The 26,763-nt window shown below is 44.0% G+C and overlaps 1 protein-coding gene across 7 annotated transcripts in view; it reads left to right on the top strand.

Moving 5' to 3' along the window:
• The window catches only part of LOC138595602 (sickle tail protein homolog), a 97,142-nt gene that overhangs the window by 21,305 nt on the left and 49,074 nt on the right, over window positions 1–26,763 (top strand). For 6 of the 7 annotated variants that reach the window (XM_069666917.1, XM_069666920.1, XM_069666918.1 and 3 more), the window contains exon 2: window positions 25,845–26,131. In XM_069666917.1, the coding sequence (XP_069523018.1) occupies window positions 25,845–26,131 (287 nt within the window). Of the gene's footprint in view, window positions 1–916; window positions 1,003–25,844; window positions 26,132–26,763 lie in introns of those variants that run through there. The other variant, XM_069666923.1, reaches the window with a different exon arrangement.

Here is a 26,763-nt window from a genome sequence, read left to right as displayed (position 1 = left end):
CACGCCAAATCACCTCAATTTGGCCACCTCTTCTGCTTCCTAAACTTCCATCTTGAAAGTCAACACACAAGTGTTTCAAGTTACACCACCCTGAAGGTCTCCATGTTTGCATGTTTGTCCTGAACTCCTCCGCAACCCACAAGGTGTTACCATCCTGCGATGACTGAACTGTTAACAACGCCAACAAAAGCTCAGTGTGCTGCTGTCAACCTGTCTCCTCCCACACGTCACCTTTCACCTTACACCCCCCCCCCCCCCCCCCGTAACACCTCCGCTACGTTTATTTCACCCAAAAGCCTGGAAAAAAAGCCGGCCTGGCTGAGTTTGGCTGGCTTTAAGTGAAACAGGGAATTAAGGCCGGGGCTTTGGGAGAAAACTTTTGGCAGGCTTTGGGAAAGTCGCCTTCTTTTGGAGACAGAGCTCTTTTTAGACTCTCTGGGGGCTACGTCGGGCTGAGCCCCATTGCGGTTTGTAACAACAAGCTGTTGGATTTGGAGAGAAAGTTCTAGACACACCCCCGACCCTCACTCGACGCTGGCTTCTACCCCCCTTTTCCTGAAGCTTGAAAAAGCAGGAAGCACCATCCATGTGGTTTTCTTCAGCCTACAAACCTTGCTCCCTTTCTAGTTTCCCCCTGATCGAGGAGACCCAGATTTCACGTAGCGGCAGGAGATTCCCCTTCAAGTCGGAACACACACGCACACTCACGCAGACGTCTGCATGTGACAAGCCCCCGCCAAACAATAGCTGTTGGCTGAGGGAGAGCCGAGGGTGGAGGGGCAACGGCAGTTCCTTGGATGGCCTGATTGGAGCATAAACAGCAGCCCAGGAAGTGCTGAAGTAAGAGAGGGGAGGGGGGGAGCAAGGGGAAAGTGTGCAGATCTGCCGGGAGAGAGCAAAAAGTTTCGGACTGCGACGGGATTAGCAACAGTGTTTTAGTGAGTTGTGTCACTCTGGTTTTTCTGTCAGGACATACTTTGTGGCAGAGAGGCAGAAAGAAAGGTGAGTTGCTGAATCTCAAATGAGGACACACACACTTTCACACACACAGATGCTCAGCCATAACAAACAATTCCCCTCTTTTTTTTCTCTGCGGAAACAAACAAATGTTTTCCAAGTTAAATATTCTTGCATGACTCGAGATGCGGCTTGTTGTTATTACTGCACGCACTGTCATTTTAAATTCCACAGGCGCTCTTGAATGCTATATTCACTGTAGTGTTCCTAATGTGTGTGCTGTTTACTGATGGTTTCCCCCCGCTTCGGAAAGCTGCTTGTTTTTGCATAGCTGTGTTTTTGTGGTGCCTTGAACTGCAGCCAGCCATTCAGGCAGAGAGGCAAAAAAAAAAGAGAGAGGGGGGCCATCTAATGTGAGTGTGGCTGTGTCTAATTAAGCTAATGGGGGAGATGAGTGGTGCGGGTCAGACCACGAGAGGATTGAACTTGAAAACAGCACGGTCACTTTCGCACAACACACCATGGACACTGACTACGTCTTAATCTGAGATCTCAGATTAATTCTACCTTTAGGCAAAAGTAGCTGATTACAGATCAGATTTACTGTACGTGTATCCATGTATGGTGCTGCTTGCTGACTGGATCAAACAGATTGTTAAATTATCCACTGGGGAGATGCTGCATTCCTCCCCTCAAAGTCAACATCAACGTCACTTTGCAACTCCAAACACGCCGTCTCTCTCACATGTCACACAGATTCACGGGCTGAGCGGTAAACTGTAGTAAATAGTGATCTCTTGTTATCTGAGAGCTTTGCCCGTAAGTGACTGCCGTGTCACCACGCTGCAAATAAAGTAGCATTTAAAGTACTTTACTGTCTTAACAAGCCTGTTTTCCTGTCTGGAGATCTCAGACACCGCCACTGGAATTGCTTTAACTTTTTCCACTGTTGAGTGGATTTACATCTGGAAAAGGCTGGCCTGCGCAAGCACAGGAAAATGGAAAAATTAATTTAAATAGACATATTTTTAAAGTCATTCACAGCTAAACGGTTGACTTGAATTCAGGTTAAAATATCTTTTGCAGAAAAAAATGAGTCTGGAGTGCCCAGAAGTTCAGACAAAGTGTGATGAAGCTGCTCTCTGGTTGAGACCAAATGACTGTATATATAGAAGGACGACGCATCTCCATCTACTCTTTGTACTAAATTGAAGCCAAGTTACCCCCCGTGGTAGGTGCTGCCATCCTGTGATGGTGACGTCATTTGGAGCCAGAGTTGCGCAGTAGAGATCGGCAGGTGGAGCCGCCGTAGCCACATCAGCTAACCAAAACACACACTTAACTTACCGGGAAAAAAATGCAAAGATCCAACACTCCGGCGTGTTTAACAGCAGAACAGCTTCTTGTGTTGGTCTGAAGCAGACGTTCACAGATATGTAAACTTCAGTGACTGTAGTGATTGTTTTAGTTACGTCTCCTCTCGCCGTTCCTCCTCTACTCTGCTAATCCGGAACAGATCGGCTGCAGGAGCCTGATTTGTGAATAGAGCTGTCAATCATCCTTTTTACAGCATCAAATAACTAATTAAAATTAAACTTGTTAGAAAAATGAACACTTGGACGTAAATCATCATGATAATAACTAACTATAATGACAGAAACCATGTTTGAGAAAAATGTATTTTACGTGTATTTTGATTTTAACTTTCCCCCAAAGTTTCCACAGCCCTACTTTTAACCAGTCAGGTGTTTCGTGATGGCTGTGACTTGCTTCCAGCAATGAGTACATCACGTTCTTTTTCCCCGCTTGGAGGGAAGGTAAACAGGTCGGAGTGTCTCGTCAGGAAGACAAATGAGCTCCCACCCTTGCACCCCACCTGGAGCCCCCTGAACCTCATCCTTCATCGCTCCTTTTCCACTCTCTGACAGCGTCAGACTGTCTCTCACAAGTTTACACTGCTGATGTAGCACACTGTCAATTTGTCACAAGAGCAAAGGAAACTGTTATTAACTGTTAGGCCGAGCTCCGACTGCCAGCTTAATTCAGCCGGGCTATTTGTCTAAGTGCTAGCATATGAGGCGCTGGCAGTGTTTTTACACACAGTAGCTCCTGACCATATGCCTCCATTTGTCTGATAGCTTTATAAGTAGCTAAGCTAACATTTTGACCACTTGATTAGCTGGCTGGCCCGCTATCTTGCGTCAGTATCCAGACATAACAGATCCAGATCAACCTGGGCCACATGTATTAGCTGATGCAAATCTGCCGCTCTGTTTTGATGGCCGCCACGGGACATTGAGCCTCAGTGGAAACACACCTGGGCCGGTGGCATGTGGCCGAGCAGCGCAGAGGTCGAGGGAAGGGGGGAGGAGGTGCGAAGGAGGTTTGACCAGGTGTTTCTCCTGCGAGCTGTCTGCGCTGTCATCCCTCATCGGGCCCCGAGCCAACTCCACGCCACGTCTCATTGAGCTTCAGGGTTTTGATCAAACCTCATTACAGAGCTTTCATTTCAGCTCCTATTTGTGGCTGAGTTATGGAGATGATAAAACATTCCCCTCTGTATGAGGCTCCACAGAGTGCGTTCGCAGTTGAAGGCACTCTTTGAAAATCTTTGAAAAATGGAGACGGAAAAGAGATAAATTGACAGAAATGTGGAGGAAAAGAGAGAGAATGGTACTTATGCATATTTTGCTTTGGACTTAAAACGATATTAAAGGGTCAGTTCACCCAAATTGCATAAAAACTTACATTATCAACTTGCTCCATACTCCAACGAGAGTTTTGGCCGTGCAGCAATCGTTGCCTATTAGCTCTACAATGCTAGTCGGATCAGTCAAGCTGAAAGTGCTGCAATAAGTGTCAAACTGTATGCTGACATATTGTTCCTGAAGTTGGAAAACATTGTAAAATACTTAGTGAGCACAACTTTTACAGCTAATTTCTCGCTCAAACTACCATTTTCAAGGTGTTTATCAAGCCTTTAACCAGTAACTTAAGTGAAATAACCCTTTAAACCGTTGGGGCAGCTGTCGCTCAGTGGTAGAGTCGGTCGTCTCTCAATCGGAAAGTTGGGGTTCAAGCCCAGAGTACAGTCCATTTACCATTTATTCTAAAGGGGGGGTATTATGTTAATTTCAAGCTTCATATTTCACTCTGATACCTGTGGAGTAGCTTAGCATTATTTACAGTTAAAACAAACTGTGCTCTGTGCAGGCCCTCATACAGCCTCCGCCTGAAACCACTCAGTCAGAGCTGTCCCTTTAAGAAACCCCGCCCCTACAAGCCCACTTTCATCTGATTGGCCCGCTTTGTGACGTCACAAAATGCAGCGTGTAGAAAAAAATGTGTGAAACCTATCGTTCGCAGCAGCCTGCAGACTGAACTGAGAAGCCTGGGAACTTTTACCTATAGATTTGAAACTTCACCCATGTTTAGTCTGGACATCCAACATTGTAACATGATATGTCTTTAAATTTGAAACAGCATAATACCCCCCACGTCCAAGTTGATTACAAACTAGTTTTTATGAATCCTGACCCCTTTTCCAGGGTCACCTTACAGCTTTAGGGACAGCTACGTGTCCACTGCGTGTTTCACTTCAACAGTTTAGTTCAATAATCTCTAAGATTTGGCTCAATGATGTTCTCAGCTAGCTAACTGATATCGTCCTTCAGGAAGATTTTCTCTCGTTTCAGCATCTTAGAGCAGCAGCCGCCCTTTCAGCCAAAACAGCTTGATTCTAATGGAGGTGGGGATGATTGCAAACTATAATCAGACGAAATCTTTATCACTTTAATTGACTTCTGCTGACTTCTTCTCCTTGTTGTAAATCGACCTCATTATCAGCCCGATACTTTTCTGTGGAACAGTTGAAGGCACTCTTTAAAGATCTGTTCTTTCCTGCAGTAAAGGTTAAAAAAGTACAGTATATAACACCTTAACTCTGCAGTCTTTATTGGAGCCAATGATTAAAATTTCTGTTGCACACATTTTATAGTTTTGCGTTCCTCTTGGATGCAAGTTAAATGACTTTCAATTAATGGCTAATGTCAAACTTGAAATGTAACGGACCAGCAGAACATGATTTATTGAGGCTATAATTTGTAGTTCAACTAATTATGATTAATAAGCGTCACCTTTCTCGTTTTCGTGCCCTTTTATTTGATATTAATATTTGAATGATTGCCTCAACCTCAAGAGAAATCTAAAGAACAAGTTGTGCTCCAAGTTAAAGAGGGGGATTTATGCTGTTTGACATTTTAAGACATACATATAATGTTACAATGTTGGATGTCCAGACTAAACGTGGGTTTAGTTTAAAATCTGTGGGTAAAAGTATGTTGGAGTAATCCCCAGGCTTCTCAGCTCAGTCTGCAGGCTGCTGTGAATGGCAGGTTTCACACATTTTTTTCTACACGTTGCATTTTGTGACGTCACAATTTCTGGCCAATCAGAGTGGGCTTGTAGGGGTGGGGTTTCTTAAAGGGACAGAGCTGAGTGAGTCGTTTCAGGCAGAGGCTGTGTGAGGGCCTGCACAGAGAACCAGTGTGAGTTTTTTTAAATTATGCAAAGCTACTCCACAGGTATCACAGAGTGAAATAGGAAGCTTGAAATTCGCATAATACCCCCCTTTAACATCTTCGATTGCTGTCCCCCTGAGTAAACTCTGTCACAGATGACTTTCCTTTATGTTGTCTTTTATTGTTGTGTTGTTTCTTAATGCTAGAGGTGCATATGAGACCTCAGCGTTTGCTCGAGTTGTTGTTGGCTTCGCTGCGACGAGGATTATCCACAGAGGAAAATCGTGCTTCCTGTCGTGATGTCCGATGCTCTGGGAGCTCTGGGAGCTTGGAAAATTTGCCAAGACATGAAATTACACTTTTTCTAGGCCTTGCTGCAAAGACCAAGCATGCTGTAAAAGTCACTTTAGGTTCATCTATAAATGGATAGACTCACAGAAAGAGGACGACTGTAAAACGTCTGCTTAAAGGTCATAAAAGTCTTTACTCTTGTAAGAAAAAAACTTTTTCCGACTCTCCTCGCTCTTTACTCCTTCCTGACGTCTTTAAGTTTGACATACTTCATTGACTCCACCCATTGAGTGAAGTCATTTGTTTGACCATCTCTTTGTCTGGCAGTAATAAGAACCGGGTTAGACAAATGTTCCCCACCCACAGCCTCAGACGGAGGCGGGAGAGGCTCAAACAGACACTGCTCTGACACTCTTCTGTCGCTATTAAACCCCCCCCGGCTCTTTTCTCCCAGTGTAAACATCCCCCCGCCTCTCCCGTCCCCGTCCCCTCCTTTTGGCATTCTTTTGGACGTTTGGACGTGGTGCCTCCTAAAAAACACTCAAGGACATACCAGGGCTGTTTTTGTGCAGTGACGGACATGCCTTGTGTCCACATTAAGAGGAGGAGTTGTCATCTGTCTTCGCACTGTGAGCAAAGTGATCAATGAGAATAAGAAGAATGAGGTCAGAGGGACGATGAAGTGAAATAACTTAAAAGCCCTCATGTGCAGGCTTGTGTTTGCTTACGTCATTTGCACTCTGTGAAAGTGTGTAAAGCACTCGAGGTTTTCTGTCCCCGTTAAGCGCCGTTAATTAAGAAAAGTCTGAATTTAAGTATTAAAGCTGCCTAATCCCAATAAATATGGATGAGATTTTTGTCCTGAGCCGTATTTAACAACCTGCTGTGTCATGCCCTTTTTTCTTAGATGTTAGCTTTTTTTAATGCTTTTTATCAACCCAACTGACCGCTTGCTAATGAGTCATTAACGTGGCATGATTTCGTAATTTCCCTACTGCCTAAAAGTCCTATTTCTGAAAAATATTCACTGGATGTTTTCCTTAAGCCGGGCTATTCTAGGACCAGCAGCCGCACCTGAGCTCTGGAGTTTGAAGTTTTCACGGAAACCTGTCCTCTACTTCTACACGGTCTGTTTAAAGAACTCCTTCCTGCTCTGGCTGATAACTACACTCGACCATGTAAATACTGGAAAGAGGCCCAGCAGGGCAGTTTAATGAGAATCAAAAAGAACCATTCCAGGCTAAATGTAATGACAGATAGAGCTACAGAGAGAGGAGCTATTTTTGCACTGTGTATGGATATGTGAAGGCGAGGAATCAGGTTTACTTTGAGGACTTTATATAAGTAGTGGTGGTAGGATTAAACAAGTGTGACACCTCTTAATTTCAAATCCGCACTTCAGCTGATGACAGAGTTTGTCACACGTCATGGATTCAGTTTGGTGGAAGTGAAGTTTTGTGGATGCAGGATGAGTTTCTGACAACTTACCCTGCCTGTCTGTGGCTGTCAGCGACAGATCCTATTCACTCTGAAAAAACTTCTATAAATATGCACTTTAAAGGCAAAATAATCTCACATAACTCCTGGGAAGTTATACTTTTCAAACAGGAGTAAATAATGTATTGACAGGGGACTATTTCCTGTTGCGGATTAGGTGTGCTTCCTAGTATTCACAGCACCAGGAGGGTGTTAGTTGAACTGACTTAAAGCTGCTGTGAGGAACTTTCAGTTTGTGTTGACTTTGGCGCCCCCTGTGGACAAAGCCGTACCTCTTATCTCTTTGCTGATGTTGTCAGACATTTTGTCTGCTTTCTTTAACATTTGTCATATGTATCACTCACTTTAAATATTTGCCCTGGAAAATGTAAACAAAGGCAGCGTGCCGTTAATCGCTTTGTCTGGAACCTACCCCCCCGCCAGTAGCTTCAGGCATTAAAAATAACTATAAAGAAATAATCATTCTTGTCGCTGATGGTCTGGTTTGCTTCTGTAGGTCATATAGAGTAATCACAATAAATTTCAGTCTCACAGGGGCTTTTTAACTATGAACAATTAGCAACATGATCTCATAAGTAGAAATAATATGCCACTATAAATCACATTTTGCATGCATGTTTGTGCATTGTAAGCTTTACACACGTCATTTAAAGCCGCTGCATTTTAAGAGTTTTGGACGTGCAGGAGAGAAAGAAGACATGCAACCTACAGTGCGTCATCATGGTTACTTACAAAACATGTAGTTTACATTGTGATAGTATAGTCAGACTTTGGTTAGGTTGAAGCCCAGTGGCAATCAGTCCAGGGCGTACCCCGCCTCTCGCCCAATGACAGCTGGGATAGGCGTCAGCCCCCCTGTGACCCTGAATGAATTGGATAAGTGGTATAGATAATTAGGGATGCACGAAATTATCGGCACGTTATCGGTATCGGCCGATATTGGCTTAAAAATGAACTATCGGATATCGGCCAACACGCCGATATCCGCCGATATAATTAACCGATAAAATAATGGGCTGCTGCATACTTGATTAAATGCCCGACCTCGGCGCAATGTCCCCGGCGCGAAGAAGACCTGCGCGGCGCAGCGTGATGACGTCACGTGTGTCTACCTGCAGCATGAGAGAGTTAGAAGCCAAAATGTCCGTGGTGTGGAAGTTTTTCAAAGTGTCCGAAATAGATAGCAAAACTGCTATTTGCAATGACTGCTCAGCTTCGGTGATGCGAGGAGGAGCCAAGGCAAAGTCTTTCAACACTACAAACTTGATTAACCATCTCAAGACCCGTCACCCCGACCGTTGTAACAAATGTGATAAGAGTATCACCATTATACTGTACGCTAATTCCAATACAGAAGAGAGTTGATGATCTCTGCAATTAGGTGTGCGGGAAAAAAATATCGGTATCGGTAATCGGCTAAATGAGTTGTAAAATATCGGCATATCGGATATCGGCAAAAAATCCAATATCGTGCATCCCTAGGATGGATTAATGGATGGATGAGGCACAAAAACTACTTGGTTTGGTTGAGGAAAAATTTGTGATTTGGTTTACGTCGGTTGAATTGTGTACATAAAATTGATATACATGTACACTACCAGTCAAATGTTTGGACACACTTTCCCATTCACTTGTATGAGAAAATATGTCTAAACTTTTGACTGGTAGTGTACATGTAATCTGTTAAACAAGAAAAACTTAATAAGTCAACAATGACTCCAACAGCGATTACCTCGGTGAAAGTCCTGTGTTTGTTTGCCCCGTCTATCCTCCTCAACTTTCACTTTTGTCAATTGCCATTGTGAGACATGTGCGCGTACAACAACGTGCCATCCCTGTACAATATTGATCAGTAGAGGCGTCTTGGAATGACTTGCAAAAGCAGATAATGCCTTGTCATTGCGGTGTCATTTATACACCACTTGATGAGACCAGGCTATACGGGGACATGCATTGTTCATCCTCACGTACGTGTTCTTGGAGGGTTTTTGGACAACAATGGAGGTTATATAAAAGATAAGATATGTTAGACTTCTGCTTCATAGACAGAATTGTTTCACATATTCTATCACGTCTCTTTGAATAAGAACCTTTTCAGTCAATAAAATAATTGAAGGGTTTTTTTTTCGGTGTTTTACCTCAAGTTCTTCCAACCCAGACTGCACTTCTGTGCCAGTGAGCTATTACGCCTCAGGCTCCTCTCAGAGTAATGAAAGCCATCTTGTAAAAGCTGACATTTTCAATGATGGAATAAGTCTTTTACCATTCTTCTAAACCTCAGTATCATGAATGGGTTTCTGTGGTAGTGCCAGTTTTAATAAAAGCTAAATATGTCCTCAGTGTGAAAATATTTGAGTCATATTTTAGCAGTCTTAATGGCTGAAAATCATAATAGCCCTTAGGTATTTTCCATATTACCCAGCCCGGTAGTGCTGAGAAACGTTATATTTTAAAGCTCGTCTTTACAGATAATATCTATATCACGGAGCAGTCATAGGGTTTAGCAGTCTATCATTACATGTTCCATAAATGGGGGGAAACTATGGCTGGTAATTGGTTTGCCTCGAGTTTCCATTCCTCCAAAGATCCCACTCTGCTTCTACCTCAAAATCTAAGGCCGCAGGACATTCCACAAAGTCCTGAACATTTCCAGGATTTCTTATAATGGCAGGAAGAGGGGAAACAGCCCCTTCTCATTCACCTACACAGCTCCATCTCCTGTGCCTTTTATCACCTTTTCTTAGCGCTTTGTTTCAAGGTTTCCTTCCCGTCAGGTTTTCCTTTCAGGAGTGTGCGTATCCTTCCCCGGCAGCAGAACAACAATGCCCCGCTTCATTTCTGCTCTCCGAGATGTGAGACCGCTGGAGCCAATGGGCTGCTAGGCACATGCTAAAGCCATTAGGTGGTGGATGACGGTGGTTAGCCACAGAGGCATCACAAAATAACCATCTCACTAGGTTCATAATGAAGCCGAGGGAAGGAATGGAGTTCTGCGTGTGCACATGCCGCTGTGTTTAAATGTGGCAAGTTGCCTGTCCAACCGGTGGACTGCAAATCATAGAGTAAGATTTCAAAGGGATTAATGAGCCTCACATGCTTGGACATGAGGCTGTTTACACCTGGTATTAACTTGCGTCCTGAGTGAGCCGATCACAAGTTAGACAGCCAATAGTACAGTTGTAAAAGCATTGAGGATTCATTGAGGTCCGATCGCTCAGGCCACATCTGGTGGTAGTTGAGGATCCATATGTCCATATTTGTATGGCAGTGAACACAGAACACAAGAGTTGGCCCGATTTAATGTTTAATGTTCTCTGATTTTTTGTTTCTCTGGTGTCCATCCATCCATTATCCATACTGCCTATCCTTTCAGGCTTTGCGGGCGAGCTGGAGCCAATCCCAGCTATCATTGGGGGGTACACCCTGTACAGGTTGGGAGCCAATCGCAGGGCTGACACATTCACGCTTACGCTCAAACTTACAGGCAATTTGTTCGTAACCAACGAACCTAACGAGCATGCAAATTCCAACCTGGAGGTAACAATGCTAACCACTGTGTTAGCTGATTAAGGCTTTGTGTTTATTTGCATATTGAGCGGTGAGTGATCACAAGTGGTCACTCAAGACGCATGTTAATACCAGGTGTAAACAGGGCCATAGAGACAGGCAACCATACACACAAACATTTACTTTCTTTGGATATTTAAAGTCATTTAACCTCAAGTGCAGGTTCGAAATTCGAACCCAGAACCTCCTTGCTGTGACATACTACAGCAACACAGTGCCGTCCACTTATTAAGATATCAGTTCATATTACCCTCTGTTTAAGCTTACAGTAAATTTGGCTAAATTCTCCTCAGGCAGACAGATCCCAGCCATGGTTGAGGAGGCTTTTTATTATTAGCCTCAGACACATCCCATTTGGTCTCTCAGTCAAGCTCAGACAGTTTGATGGAGGACTCTCTGCGGAGCTGGAGAATGACTTAATTACAGTCACTATCTCAGTCTGAATTTGCTGGGAGTGCATTCATAATGTATGTCTTACTTAGCATCAGCCTGCCCCAATTACACTCGACTAGTGATCGTGACAGAACAAGAAGTGGAGTTTCTGTAGATGTGCACCGAGGGTTTACGAGAATCATCGGAAAGGAAGACTCAAACTGAAAACAGTTTTGACCTATAATCTTTGTATTCATCTTCACAAAATATGACAAATGTGATTATCAAAATCTAGTTGAACCTCCCGCCTACCTACACACGTCTAGAAGTCACAGAGCAACATTAGCATTAACTGGTATTTCTGGCCATTTGACGCCATAGCTCTGTTTTGGTCTCCACCAACTCCACGTACAATGTTTGGTGCTGGGCCGGCGAGTCCACTTTGGATTCATCACAGCTTTCTCAATATAAACAGTTTCCTGTTTTAGCTAGAAAAGGGGTAAATGAGAGGGATGAGAATCAATACAAAATGGTGAAGTTGCGGGCATTCAAACCAAAACAACTAGCTTAAAGATGCTAAAACAGAACTGGGAATTCGGGATTTAGGGATTATTCTCCGTGGATTTGTCATAACAATAGACAGTATGTAATATGTATGTATGTTGACACCCACTGGCTTGTAAACTGCCCTTTTGAAGTCTCAATCTCGGCTTGATTGCCATCGCCATCTTTGAAACCAGAAGTGACCATATTTGGACGAGCGGCTGCCTATTTTGTCAGACGAGCATAAAACATCTTTAACTTATTGCAAAGGAGATTGAGAGTAAATAAGTTAGGCTTTGTAGACCGAGAATTCGACTTTCTTCTTCTGCTTGGGGCTTCAATTTGTTATTATGTTGTTGTAAAGTCTGAACCACAAACTTGCATCTGTATCACCAAGGGGAAAATCTGTTCTTGGTAGTCGTCCAGAAACAACCAAAAGTCTCTTTGGACTAGTGAAAAGCACAGTTTCTATGGAGCAGCTGCACACTTGACAACTGAAGACTGCTCTCACTTTGAGTGTAATTCCTTTCATTTCCATTTTTCCAAATGATAAAAAGGACGCACAAGATTTCTTCAATTGTTCTCTTTTAAGGCTTTTTGCTGCACTGCAGCTGTTGGTCTGTGGGTTTGCAGCATGTACACTTTCTACAGTATCATTTCCATTGGGGTAATGTGTCCCACAGTATGTCCCAGTAAGCTGGATTCTGCGCTGCTTTGATCAGGGTAGAGTCCCCTCACTAATCCGCTTGAGCTCTGGATGTTTGCCCAGGACACGTATGTACACACACATTAAACACACACACACGCTGCCGCACACACACACAATCTCTCTCACAAATTGTGATTAAAAAACAGATGTAAAAGCCGAGCCAAAAAGATGAAATGTTCTAAATAAATCAAATGGGAACAAACTGACATAACACTCGGATGTGGGACTTCACATATCTGTGCATTAAACACGTTTTCCCAGTTAGATGTTTTATATCTCTAGTTCTGCAGACAAGGGATTTCACTCTTTGTTTATAGAAGTACAATTTAATGACATCATTTCCACCTTGGTTTTCATGCCTTTACCCACACTTTGTGGGAAGAAACAGGCACGATCTCTTACACATATTTTAATTGCAGCTGCAGGACACAGACAGCTCTCTTCTCGTTTTCCCTCGTCTTTCTAGGAGCCATTCAAAACATCTTAATAGCTCGAGGCTCAACCGCAAATCTCACTAATAAACAGGTGTGAATAGAGTTTTATCTGGATGCAGCTGATGAGCGGAAAGGGCGTGATGAAAAGATGTGAGAAGAAGAAACAGGAGGAGAAAAGAGAGGAAGAGATGGGAAGGAAAAAAACTTGAGTGTCTGTCATGGCCCTCCCTGCATTACATCACTGAGATGCTTCAGCACTGATGACATCGTCGTACTGGGAGGGAGGCCGGCCCTGGGGATGATGTCATTAATATCCAATCAGAGGAGTCCGAGCCGGTACAGTCTGGCCAGCTCCTGAGGCTGAAATTGTAGGATGTCTGAAAAATGTATTTTCCTCCTCTCAAGTCATGGAGCCGTTGTGTCTTGTGTGCTTTTTCCTGAGGTTATTTTTAGACTTGTGTTAAACAAATATTATTCAGACCTGTGCCTGCCTCTGCCACAGAGCTAAGAGTAAGCCTAGCTATGTAAATATAAGGGAATTAGCATTCAGGTAACTTAATAGCGAGACATGCAGAGCTAAATATCCATTTCGAGCCAGGGAGGTTAAGCTAGTGGGACCTATTTGCTTTGAGTGTTGTCTTTAAGAACTGGTACGGTGGCCCTTTTTCCTCACTTTGCACAGCTAAGATATCAGTGCTTAACATGCTTAATGAGTCGTTAAAACTGTATTTGTGACATCAGACCGAAGCAACATGTGACAGGATTTTCTGTTTAGCTCTAATTTTGTGAAAGCAAGCATGAGAAGGCATTATAGGTGCCACTTATCTGTTAATAAAACTCACTGACTTAAGACATCAAAGCTTTTATCACATGGCCTCATCTACATGAGTGAGTCCAGTTTTCGCTCTCCTTTTAGCTCTGTTTTGGTCTCCACCACAGAAAACATATTAGCTGTGTCTTAATTCAGAGGCTGCATCCTTCAAAGGTCGCGGTCTACGGATGATGAGTCCTTCATAGCCTGTGTGGACTGCTAAGGCCGAACTAAAATGAGACAGTCTGGTGTACTAGAACTTCCTGTTTGTGTCACCAGCTGTTCCCGCCCTTTTTTTGGCCGTATTTATAGGACAGCTTAAGAGAGACAGGAAATGTAGGGAGTAGAGTGTAAAGTATGACATGCACCAAATGATCAGCAGACCAGGAGTCGAATCTACGATCAGTGCGTTGAGGACTGTAGCCTCTATACATCGGACGCTTGCTCTACCAACTAAGCTAAACCAGTGCCCCATCCCGCCCTTAACCTTGGGTCACCAAATGTGGCTCCTGTCGCCTGCTAACAGGTAGCTAGTGGGCTAACTAGCTTTCATAACTAACTCCAAGGGCCCCTTTCGTTTTTTAACATTTGTATCGCTAGCTATTTGACCAAAAACTAACATTTAAAAAGTGTGTTCCTCGGCTGTTTGAGAGTCTGCTATCGGACGGCGTGCAATGAATCTCAGCACACGTTGGGCCACGAAGGGTGCACCCGATGGACCCTTAGTGGCCCGGACGCATCTGAAGGAGCCTTCAAAATGGGACAGCCTTCGACGCGCCGCTGTGACGCAATCGGGCCATCAAATACGTCCTGCGAAGGATGCAGCCCCTGAATTGGGACACAGCTATTGTTGTCCCGTCCATTTTATTTTCCTGAATTGCTTATTTACATTAGGCAGACACAGGTTTTCATTAGCAATCATTTGAAGACAAGTCTCTAGCTGCTGCCAACTTTCACTCTCCTTTTATCTCAGTTTTGGTCTTCACCCTCTCATCAGCAAATTAGTTTTCTCTTTAGCTGTTTAGGCCCCACCAGCTTGAAAACAGCAGCGTGCAGCATCTGGAAACAACATGGAACTGTGAGAAGGATCTAGAAGAAAGTTGTTGCTCATCAAACCAAAGCCAGACGTTAAAAGAATCCACATCCATCCTTAGAGTTGAAGGGAACACCAGAGTCTGATCTCACCCTGTGTGATCCCTTTCACATTGTGGTCATTTGATCCACTGTTAACATAAAAACATTGATTAGAGCACCTTTAAAGTTGTGACTTTCTCTGTAATAAGGTGCCACTGCTTGTTGCATCCCCTCTTAAATCTTCATAGTTCAGGTTGTTAAATTACACCACAGAGGCCAATAACACCAGGAGGCAATATGATCCCGGGTTACTGTTTAATATACAGAGTGAAATCAATCACTGGCACTAGTGTGCAGTTAAAACTGTACCCACCACAAACTCCTCTGCTATCCACACACCCCGTGACCTGATCCCCGCCTGGCTGCCCATTACGGCCCCTCTGTGGTGGAACTATTAAACCCACTTCTTCTCCTCCTCTCCCATGGGAAAGCTGCAACATTTCTAACCGCACTATAATAAAGCTAGTGTTGTTTCTTCTGTTACTTCCCCCTTAGGTTGATCACCTGAATTCTTGCGATTCAAATCTCAATCTCAATATTTACGTACCCTGCGTTTTAAGAGAACTCGAGCCCTCTAACTCTCCCACTTTTACAATGAGCCCTGAGGGGAGAGAATGCACTTATCCTGCACTGTTACACTTAATGCACATTTATGCATTAAAGCTCCCCGCTCTGAACAGGCCTGTCCGAGCTGTAGCACATTTGCAAATCTTGCAGACCCTTCTGCCGCACAGAGCCTTCACAGTCCAACCACTGACCCACACGCACACACACATCTATAGGCACGCAGACAGCACACACACACACACACACACAGGTTTCGCAGATTAAAACCAGGACAGAGGCACTAGTGTTCGGCACCCCCACTCGAAGGGGCCCATTCCACATCCCTCCACCAGCTGCATCACTTATCACCTCTCCAAAGCTGGATGGAGCGACTCGTCTTCATCAGCTCTCCGACACACAGATGTGAAGTTAGTAGTACGTTTTCAATAGTACACCTTTATCCACAAGCCGAATGTCAAACAGTGAATTAACCGTGTGACAAATGCTGATTTGGTTTTATTTGATTTAGTATTTCATTTTCATCGCACGCCTGAGCTGTTAGGCATTAATAAGCTTTTACGTCCACGCCGGTTGTGCGAGCATGCAGGGAGGAAGAGGGGAGAGGAAGAGATGCACGATGCGAAAGGGGAGAGTGAGGAACACATGATTGACTGGCTGGCAAAAGTCCGGGCCCATAAGCTGCTTATCGCTATGAGGAGAGTCAATTGCAGCGCAATCACTTTTTAATAAACTTGTGAGGGCGCACGCATATTCAAAGACATATTTAAATGGAAAACGTGCAGGCTGAACGCATACTGAACTCGCTGCAGGAAAAGTGGCCTTTTCTCTGGTTAATTTTGATGTTTCAAACTTGTCCCACACCATCTAATTATCACCAGATAAGAAGAGCAGTTGCGTTTCTAGTGTTTAAACATATTAGTGCACGTTAAGCCATGTTAGCAGCTCGCATATGTCCCTATGTGTGTTTCTGGACAGGTGCAATCTGCTGGCTGCACTCTGATTTTGTTGATGCAGAAAACTTGCACGAGCAGATAAAACAGATTCCTGTTGCAATACTCGGGCAAGATTCGGCAGGCTGCAGTGAAAATATCATGGCACAGGTCTGCAGAGAGACGATGGTGTCCGATGCATCTTCGGGCTTAAGGCTGATGGGACTATAAGTACTGATGTATTTGTTTGAATCGTTTCAGAGAGGTGTGGATTCAGCTTTAGTGCTTGGAGGCTGTAGCCTGTGGTATCAAATCCGCACCAGAGTCCAAATAATTCAAATGATATTCAGCCCCTTTTCTCACTTCGTTGGCTGTTACACATATGAGTCACACACACTGGGGAGAAATCCAGGCAGAAAGTTCAGGCTGCATCTCCACAGGAGGTTGCAGCAGTCCACCTGCAGTGAGTCCAATCCAAAGAAAAAGTTTCTCTCTGGCAGGGCAGACGAGCTATGAAACTCCTCCTCTTTGGCTCCTGGGTGGATGTCCTCCTCCACCCTTCTGCAGCTGTTCCCAGCATCCCTCCCTCCCTCCCCCTGAGGACACCACTGTTGGCCTAGAGACGGTTGTCACAGGAGACCAGCCGACATCTGAGCCGGTGGCTAGGTTGACTTACACCTACTCCGGCCACGAGTTAATGAAGTGTACACACTGCTGGGGTTTACTGGCAAACACACGTGCGTTTGAGTGCGTACGCACACATAATTGCACACAGAGACACACTAACAAACACAGCGGTTCATTAAGCAGCACTTAGTGTCTCTGTTAATAAATGACGAGGGAAATATGCTCAAGCTTATTTCCTTGTGCAAGATTGAGGAGGCACACAAGCGCGCTAACCTCTGATTTTCTCTCTCACACTCACACACACACTTGATTAACCTCCTGATCATTGCACAACACGCCTGGAGCATGCACAACAGCACCCCCTGGTGTGATGAAAATGCAAAAGGTGCAACAGCTTGTTTGAAAGAGAAGGCAAGAGGCAGTCATGTTCTTGGGATTGATCGAGTGCTGATGTGTGTCAGAGAGGGGTAGCACACAGAGACACGGTGTTTGTGCTGATGAGTGGAGCCGGCCAATAAACAGAGCTGTTTGTTTGCGTTGTCCTGTGGCCATCTTAGAGGGGAGCATCAGAGCTAACAGGCCTCCTCTGTCCACTCACTTGTTTGCTTTATGTGTCAGAGAGAGGTGAAGGGAGGGGAACGAGGAGGGAGACGCAGAGCAGGCAGGTTTAAACGTTTGACAAAGGCACTGGGACATCCTTATTTAAAGGCTCTGCTCATTCCAAAGACTCAGTTAAACTTTAGCGAAGTCGTAGTCCATTCAGCAGGAAGGGTATTACCTTTATACTCCAGTTAAAGATCTACAAGTCGAACCCACTCAGAATAAGCAATCCCACTTGGAGGTAAAGCAGCAGCAAAATCAATTTGCCACACTTCATTGAGCGCAGCTACAGTAAAGAGCATTACTTCAATACGCTCGCAGTCTCCTGTGTGGTCGTTATGTAGCATTTAACCTTTTATTTTGCAATGTTAAGCTTTCAAATCATCTGCTTCTCCATGGCTGTTTTGATATCACATCCGCTCACCCCACCACTGCTACTATTCCCAGCGCTGACACCCACACTCACACACCACACCACATGTCTGTAACTCATATCTTTTGGCCGGCTGCCTGTCAGGTTGGCAGCAATTTCTGTTTATAAGGTTTCACCCGAGCGGAGATGCTGGACAGGCCTGTGTATCTACACGCACGCACACATTCGTACTGTACTTACACCGCTGATACACACATGCAATCTTAATTGGAAGAAACATTGCAATCAGCGTGTGCGCCGCAGAGCTACGGGTGTCTGCAAGTCTGAGCTGAGACAGATGTTGCGGTGGTCCTGGCTAACAGGGTGGGGGCCAGCGGCCATTAACAGTGGCATGGCAGCTGGGAGATGCCTCATTAGGTGAGAATAGATTGGAAAAACAGACAGGAAGAGAGGGGAGAAGAAGAAAATAAGCACAATGTGAGTCAAAGATGAGACAAGCCTGTGGTGGCAGATGGCTGTCCACCAATGAGTCTGGTTGTGCTCGGCCCTTTGCTGCAGGGCGGGAGTCGAACCTGCATCCGCTGCGTCGCAGACTGTGGCCTCTGTGTATGTGGCGCCTGCTCTACCCACTGAGCTCAAGCCTAGCTGCGTGTTTTAAAGGGGCCATATCTTTTGAATGGATATTCTCATATTTTCATGGGTTTCATATTTTGTGTTTTTTTGTAGTGAAAAAGTGAAAACTGCAGAATACTGTTTTTCCAGAATTACATTTTTAAAAAGGTCGCCTCTAAAATGGGCCGTTCAGAACAGCCACAGGTTTCTACGTAGAACCTTGCTTTCGCTTAAATCGACCAATTGTCATTCACCATCATTCGCCTCAGGCTGCCTTCTTGCACTCGCTTGTAGTCAAGTCAAGATTTCAACTTACCAGTCCGATACCTCCTGGTGATTCTGGCTCGTACCTATAAGGCCAAACAACCGATCCTAGAGCAGCCATGTTGTCTACAACTTAGGAGTGACAGTGCAGTGTGGCGATCCCACGTGGGGGAGCGGCCGCACTGCTACGCGGTCACTCCAGATACCTCTGAATCATCTATCTTTGAACTCCTGTTTGTTTCAGGAGGAAGGAGAGGCTCCGAGAAAGAATTAAATTAAAATATGTATTCAATTTTTAAACAGACTTCAAAAACACATTTGAATAATAGAAAATTGCTTGCATAGCTGAAATATGTCCCCTTTAATGGGGAGGACAGGCACAGGGAGAAAGTTGAGGAACAATGGTATCTGTTGACTGTACTGTAGTTTACAGTGTGGTGGTGCCAGTGTCTCCAATGGAGGGTAGTTTCTCTCACAGTGCAAGTGTGGACTTGAATCAGCTGCTCACGTAAACACACAGAGGGGTTAGGAGGTGGATGTTCAATCATAAGGAAATGTGTAAGAGTTGTTTTTTTTGTAAGAAAATCAACAATTTAATGGAAGAAAAGAAAAGAATTAAGAAAAATGTCAAAAAGGAGAACTATGAGAATTTCTGAATGACCTGAAACTCATACAATCAACCTCCAGAATCAAAACAAAGCAGCACTGAGCCACAGCCGTTTGGAGGGAGAGACTTGGGGGTAAAGGTCGCCTCATTTGTAATGGTCTCTCTCTGAATGGTGCATTTCATATGTGGACAATTTTCTTTGGCAGCCAGCCTCAGGCTAAACTGAAAGTGAAATCCCTCCTATTTAAGAAAGGGCTTCTATTTCCTCTCTCTTTCTGAGGAATCATTTTCACAGGAGGCGTGTTTCCTTTCCATTGTGTCCAAACTTCAAATGTGTTGACATGCCTGAAAATTGAAGTTTTTATGACTTAAACATGCAAATAGTGAAACTCAGATAGGAAGTCTGATATTTCCTGCATGTGATTGTATGACTGTGTGTGTCTGTGTGTATTTGGTGTGAAATATGTGGCCTGCCTGCATTGCCAAGGCATTTTCAAGCTCTGGTGTCAGTTACCTTCACGGAAGGAGCTTATCCGTCGGATCAGCAATCAGTGACAAGTTGGTGTCGAAATCAGCTTCTTTTTCAGCCGGCTTTGAGCCGGTCACCTCCACAGACTCTCTCACATTAGCCTGTTTCTGTAGCTTGGCAGGGTCAGCGAGCAGAGCTGGCTGTGGGCGGAAGAAAGTAACGTGATAAGCGAAGGGCACGGAATCAGGTGGTGGTCAGCCTGACACGGGAAGTATGACTGGTGGGAAAACAAAGGCTCTTTAGGCAGGGGATGCAGAGGAGTGGGAAAATGTGTCTACAGCCATCATGCTGGTCTTCAAATGGAGCTCTGAAAACATGTTTAGATTACATTGTTGTCAAAGAACAGAGCTGCAACAACAGTGTTTTGAGGATGTAGCTTTATGCTAACGTCAGTGTGCTAACAATAAGACTAAGGACTAAGAGCCTCAAATTAAATTTGTTAGCTAGTGGTTACAACATGGAAAGATTGCTTTCAAGTGAGTCAGTTGGAAAAACAGTGCAGCTATGTAACTGCAATATTGACACCAAAAGACTTTCAAGCTAGCTTGTAACGTGACGCAGAAGCTGTGTCCCAATTCAGGGGCTGCATCCTTTGAAGGCTGTATTTGAAGGCCGATTGCGTCACAGCAGTGAGTCACAGGCTGTCCCATTTCAAAGGCTCCTTCAGATGCGGTCGACAAATGCGTCCTCCTTTTCCCTGGCCATTGGGTGCGTCCTTCCTGGCCCAACGTATTCAATGCGTGCCAATTCAAACGAGATGGCGGACTCTTAAGCGGCCGGGGAATAAACTTTGAGATGTAAAAGTTATTGGTGTTAACTTAATCGAATAGCTAGCGATACAACTGTAAAAAAAACAAAAAACAAAAGGGGCCTGAAAAACAATTTAATAATAGTTTAAGTTATGTGACATTATTTATGCTAGCCAGTTAGCCAACTAGCTACCTGTTGCTAGGCGACAGGAGGGGCGTTTGGTGACTCCCTGGTAAGGGCGGGAACGGCTGTTGACGCAAACAAGAAATCCTTTGTAGTACAGACTTTCGCATTTTAGTTCGGCCTTATAGCGGTCCATGTAGGCTACGAATAACTCACCCTACATAGCCCGTGTCCTTCGAAGGATACAGCCCCTGAATTGAGACACAGCAAGAAAATGCAGAGGCGAATGGGAATACCAGTATTCTCCTCAGATACATTGTGAAGAAAAACTCTATTTAAGCAGACCAGAATGTGGTAATATTATCATCCACTAAAAAAACATTTACATGACCATGCTAGGAGGTATAATGTTTACCTTGCTAACAATCTTGGTTTATAGCGTTAGCATGCTAAAATTTGCTTACATAGCTACACTGAACATTAACTTCAATGAATTCTGAAATATAAATGTTCAAAATCAATTACTCAATTACTCTTACTTATTAATCAATTAGCTTGGTGATGAATACAAAGAAGTGCATTCAAATGCTTTAATTTTAAGGCTAGCTAGAGCCATGATGCTAGCACTACATTTGGTCCTTACTGTTTATGCCCACTGACAGTTTAAAGTAATTTTAGCTTTTAAACATGTCAGTAACAGTCCAAATTACTTGTTTAAATTGACATTATGTCATTGTATAAGAAGCTTAATTTATTCTTGGCGTATTTAAATAAGATCCTTTTTGTATGTAGGCTCAGTTCCACATGTACGGATTATCTGATTTACAGACACTGAAAACTTTTACATAATAAATACACTGTCAGATACCCAGCAGTGGACCAGTGCTGTTATGTACACACATTATGCATGGCTTCCTGTGAGCCCTGCTTTTATTGCACACAACAGGCCTTTGTATCTAACTGCATACTTATGGGACAGTAATAGTAGAGCGGGGTGGGAGCGCGCTCAGGGATACATTCCTCCATAAATAAGTGACAACCAGAGAGTAACTGCAAACAGCGGGAGGCCCTGCTCCTCGTAAGACCTGGGTGTTCATGGGCGAGTGTTTCATGTCTTTCAACTGAGAGGACCATCATTTACTCAACAACACTGACAGCTGTGGAAGAGAGAGCGACATTCTTGAGCTATCGGAGCGAGACACAATTCACTCGCAGATCCCTTGTGACACAAGAAGGAGGTCATTTTTTTGGCCTGGAATGCTGACAGTGAAAGTGCAGCGAGGCAGGTTGTTCAGACCGCAACGTGTAATTGTTGGTTTGGAGGAGCTGCTTTAATTATGAGGTTGGGTTTGCAAAGGCTGACCTGATGGTCAGTTGTGATGATGTATGTGTCAGTGTCAGGACAGAGGAATTTTGACACGGACACTAAACGCTGTGGAAAAGATGAAAAGTGGCAATTCTTTGGGTGTCAAATTTCAGACCATATTTGACACTCTTGAGATGACTTTGGGTTATAAAAAGTCACATATTTTCAGTCATTTCAGCTTGGTTGTAAGTTTATGAAATGATTGAGCACAAAAATTCAACAAACAAACATTGAAATTGGTGGATTGACATCCAGCATTTGATGGCTTTGGAGGCAGTTTGGATCATTAACGGTAAATAAAACAGTGTGTTATCTGCATAAGGAAAGAGACACTATGCATACGGAAATATTACCAAGTGGAAGCATGTATAGGGAGAAGGGGGGCGGGCCAGGAATTGAGCCTTGGGGTACCCCACAGGTGATATCTGCTGTGGTCGATTTTCCTTTATGTACAGAGAAAGATTGTTGGGACTTAAGCCAACTCAGTGTGAGGCCAGAGATACCTACCTACTTCTCGAGACTGTTAATTCAAATTTCATGGGCTACCGTATATTCTGGCTCATTTATTTGTGGTATTTTAAAGTTTAAAGAAAGAGTGTTGATTCAGCTAAAAAAAGTTGAGGGTAAAGTTAAGGTCTTGTTTCTGGAGATTGCCACTGCTTCCAGCAATTATAGAAGGGAAAATCTATCAGGAGAGGATGAAATACCATTTTAGTATATGCTATAGCTGCTGCGCTCACCATCTGCTCATGTAGCTGTTGAGCTACACAACATGTTCCAGCCTGCTCTCAGGGGGTTATTTCATATAGTTCTGTGAAATACAGGAAATCACTTATTTATGCAGAAGCAGATGAGGTAAATTTTCCAGCGCTAAAGGAAATTAGAACTTTTTTCTCCACAAGAAAACTGTGGAAAGAGTATTAGCATAGCATAAAGCAACGCCAGCGCATATCCTCAGTAGAATTAAATGACCTGATCCGTGTCTGGTGGCAAGTTTACTGTCTGCCTATTGTGGCTAAGTGCCTGAGCATGTGAGAAAGCAGACAGAAAGTGGGTGGCAGCAGACTTGTCTCCATATGTTAGACATTATCCATCAGCTGCTGCATTGTGTTTGTTCATGCGCACACCCCACCACTTTCAATTACATGGCCCACAAACTAGGCCATTGATCCCCACACGTTTTCCTGTTAAGGGATGTCAATTTGTGCCTTTTCCTTGCACATTTAGATCAGGTCACTTTCATCAGCAGCTGCAAAGAAAAGATCTAAAGCAGAATCACAGCCCATCCCCCCCTTTCCTCCTTTATATAAACACACATATATCCATTACAGACGTGTATTCACTGACATGTTTGCACAGCATATGAAGCCGGGCGAGCGTGTTTGCTTACTGTCAGGCAAATAGGACAGTGTTGCTTCTCGTAAGCCCAAGAGTAGGAGCAGACACAAAGGCTGTGGTGTCTCCTGTGTGGCTCCTAATTGGAAACAACACTGCGCCCGCAGGAATGGCTGCTTGTCGTAGTGTGTCGTGTTGATCAGATAACTCGATCACATATTAGCGTAGCCGCCGTGCGCTCAGAGCAGTTTGGATGAGGCTCAGAAGTAGGTTATGACACATTTGGATGCATGCTAGCGTGTGGTGGGCCCCTCTGCGGGGACACAGTCAAACAAGAGACAGATTGCAGGCAAAGTCCTGATAGAGAACAGACTGTGTATGTGTGGGTGTATATTTGTGTGTGTGTCAGACAGTTTGATTGACACCTGTTAGTCCAGTTTTAAGAGGAGAGTTGAATCTTTTACAATTCCCTATGCAGCCTCAGTCTTTCTCACACACATTTACATTCTGTGTCGTGTCCTCCATGCTCGCAGCAGAGCTTTTAGCCCGAGGGTGAGGGGCTAGTCGCTCTGTGTCCTGGAATGCAGTTGACTTTCTAAATCCCCACCAGTCTATCCTGGGGCAGCGGGGCAGGGCCTATCTCAAGCCCCCTTTTTCCACGTGAGCTACGTCTGGAATCTCTGAGCAAGCCGACTCTCTCCCGGCCTCACTCGTTCACTCGCGACTGTTTGTGCGTGTATCTCAAAGTGCAATGGAAGAAGAACTAGCAGACGAAGACAAAGATTGCTCACTTGGGGAAGGTAATGAGCTTTCTGACATGCCACACGCAAATGTATTCAGATCCTTTGGAGCTCTGCGTCTGTGTTCTGTCTGCTGAGTGTAATTCGGTTAGCAGTGGGGGAACTGTTTGGGAGTTAAAAATAGCATTGGAAGTACATGAGACTACTGCAGCGCTGAACTTGAGCAGGGCTGATGGTGCCATGACAGAGCTTGATTATGACGCACGACCACTTAGTGTTTGTCACAAACGAGCCTGATTTTTGTGTTTTCTTGATCAGAGTTGAGCTAAAACAGCAGCTTGATTGACAGGAACGGAGAAATTAAGTGACAGGAATCACCTTGGAACAGGAAAAACAAATGGAAGTTGAATCATTGCAGCTTGCAGTTGCTGCGCTAGTTAAATATGAAGCTACCTCTCTCTCGGTCCCAACATGTCTTTGAGAGGAAAACACGGAATTCCTTTTTTCATCTCTGGCTCACAGCGAGTTTCAAGCTCTCAAAGAAAAAAGGAGAGCCGTTTTAAGCCGCCCACCAAATAATGGCAAATCACTTGAAATATCCTCCTTCAACTATTGAGGAGCTGCACTCCGTAAGAGGTCCTTTATTTTCCACCATTACCCTCTGAAAGGTGCACATTATCGCTCTACCTGCCTGTCGTGAAAACAAGGCAGCAGATCAGCCGGCTTTATTGCTTCTTTACCCTCTGTTTTCACACTCGAGCGGCTCAGTCTTTGCTTCCGACCTTATTCTCTCCTTTATTTCCCCACTTTTCCTCTCCTTGCTTGCTCCTTCCTTTCAGACTGATGGATTATAATTGTATTCCCGAGGCTCTGATTGATGTAAGACAGGATAACAGATTGCAAAGATTATCTTGTTCATGAGGAGTTTGTGTTTGTTGTATCCTAAAATCAAACTTTCAAACAGCACTTTTTTTGTGTGTGTTAGAAAGTATTTTCACATGTGATCTGAGCCCAGCTGTTTCACACAGTCATCAAAAATAGAAAAACACATTTCCGTCTAACATTTGTGAATAAATTAATAATTTTGCAAGGCTGTGGATTCATTAACAGATGCTGTGGATATTGTTTCCAAGCTTCTCCATTTGTGCTTGCTTACATTAAAGGATATCCTAGCTTGTATTATTCTGAAGAGAGAAGCCTCAGCAGCTGTTTCTGTTCAGTGTTTTCATCACCAATATTGTGTCTGTCACATTACATTGTGGCTTTATTGCTGAAATTTAAAACAGCATAAATATGTAATAAACTGGGGCGACTGCAAATCAGACAATGTTTATTTCTGCGTGCTTCTGGAGAGAATATTAACATGCTTTTGAATATGAAGCCAGTCAGCTTTCTCTTTGCTTTGCCTTCTTGTATGTTTTCACATTTTGGCTAAGTATCAGGTCTCAGATGGTTAAATTCACCCTGACATGTCCTCTCCGTGACCTATGGAAGAATAACATAAACACACGCACTTGTTGTTGATGTCAAAACAATCAGCACTGCACATGTTGACCCCTTGTCTCCGTGTCCCCTCTGTCCCCTCAGAACAAACAAAAAGCAACCTGAAGGTAACCTCCCCGGAGGACGCCGAGCACGTAAGCCGCAGACAGGCCTCCCCAAATGGGACGCCCCCTTCCAGAGGGGACGCCAAAGGCAGCCGCACTGTACCTCGAAGGCACACGTTAGGGGGAGCGCGCGGCTCCCGAGAGATCCTGGCTATGCAGCCGTCTGATATGGACAAGAAGAGGGAGGCCTTCCTGGAGCATCTGAAGCAGAAATACCCCCATCATGCCTCAGCAATCATGGGCCACCAGGAGAGGCTGCGAGAGCAGGTCAGTGGGTTTAGAGAGGCTTGTTATGCTGTGTTGTTGTTTGTGTGGGCTCACCAGTCAGTTCTATCAGGTTTATCAAACCTTCAATCAAAAGTCTGTACAATACTTGTCCAGAACCAAAAGAGGCAACAGTTGCTGATGTAAAATATGCTAGGAATATGACTCCAAATGAATGCTAATGTTGCTCTATACAACATACTAGAATGTTCCATGTTAACCTCATAAGATGCTAATATCTCGGAGGTTGTGTTTAGTTGTTTCCTTTGCCCCAGAGCGGCCAAGAAAATCTGAGAATGTCACATTAAGACTCCCAGCAGCTGCTTTAATTTCCATAATTTCACTTCAATTTAATAATAAAAATATATCCTAGGTTGTTAGGGAAGATCCTAGGTTGAAACTAATAAGAATAGTTTGACATTTCAAGGAATACTGAGAGTTACATGCAAAGCTGCTAAATATGTAGCTTGAGGAATCTGGGGGTTAGCTTAGACTAGTAGCCTAAAACACAAATTATTCATTACTTTTTCTTTAAATACAGCTTTTCTTTCTTTTTTTATAGACTTAAGATATAACACATACATTTGTGAGTTTTTGGTGTCGTGTTACACAGACTTTGCAACCTTAATTGATTG

The sequence above is a fragment of the Semicossyphus pulcher genome, unplaced genomic scaffold (genome assembly GCF_022749685.1).
Source record: "Semicossyphus pulcher isolate SPU_LCO1_2020_fin unplaced genomic scaffold, fSemPul1.0.p SCAF_18, whole genome shotgun sequence".
Classification (NCBI taxonomy): domain Eukaryota; kingdom Metazoa; phylum Chordata; class Actinopteri; order Labriformes; family Labridae; genus Semicossyphus; species Semicossyphus pulcher.
The sequence above is the reverse complement of the archived record's forward strand: the minus strand, read 5'-3'. Positions and strand labels throughout refer to the sequence as shown.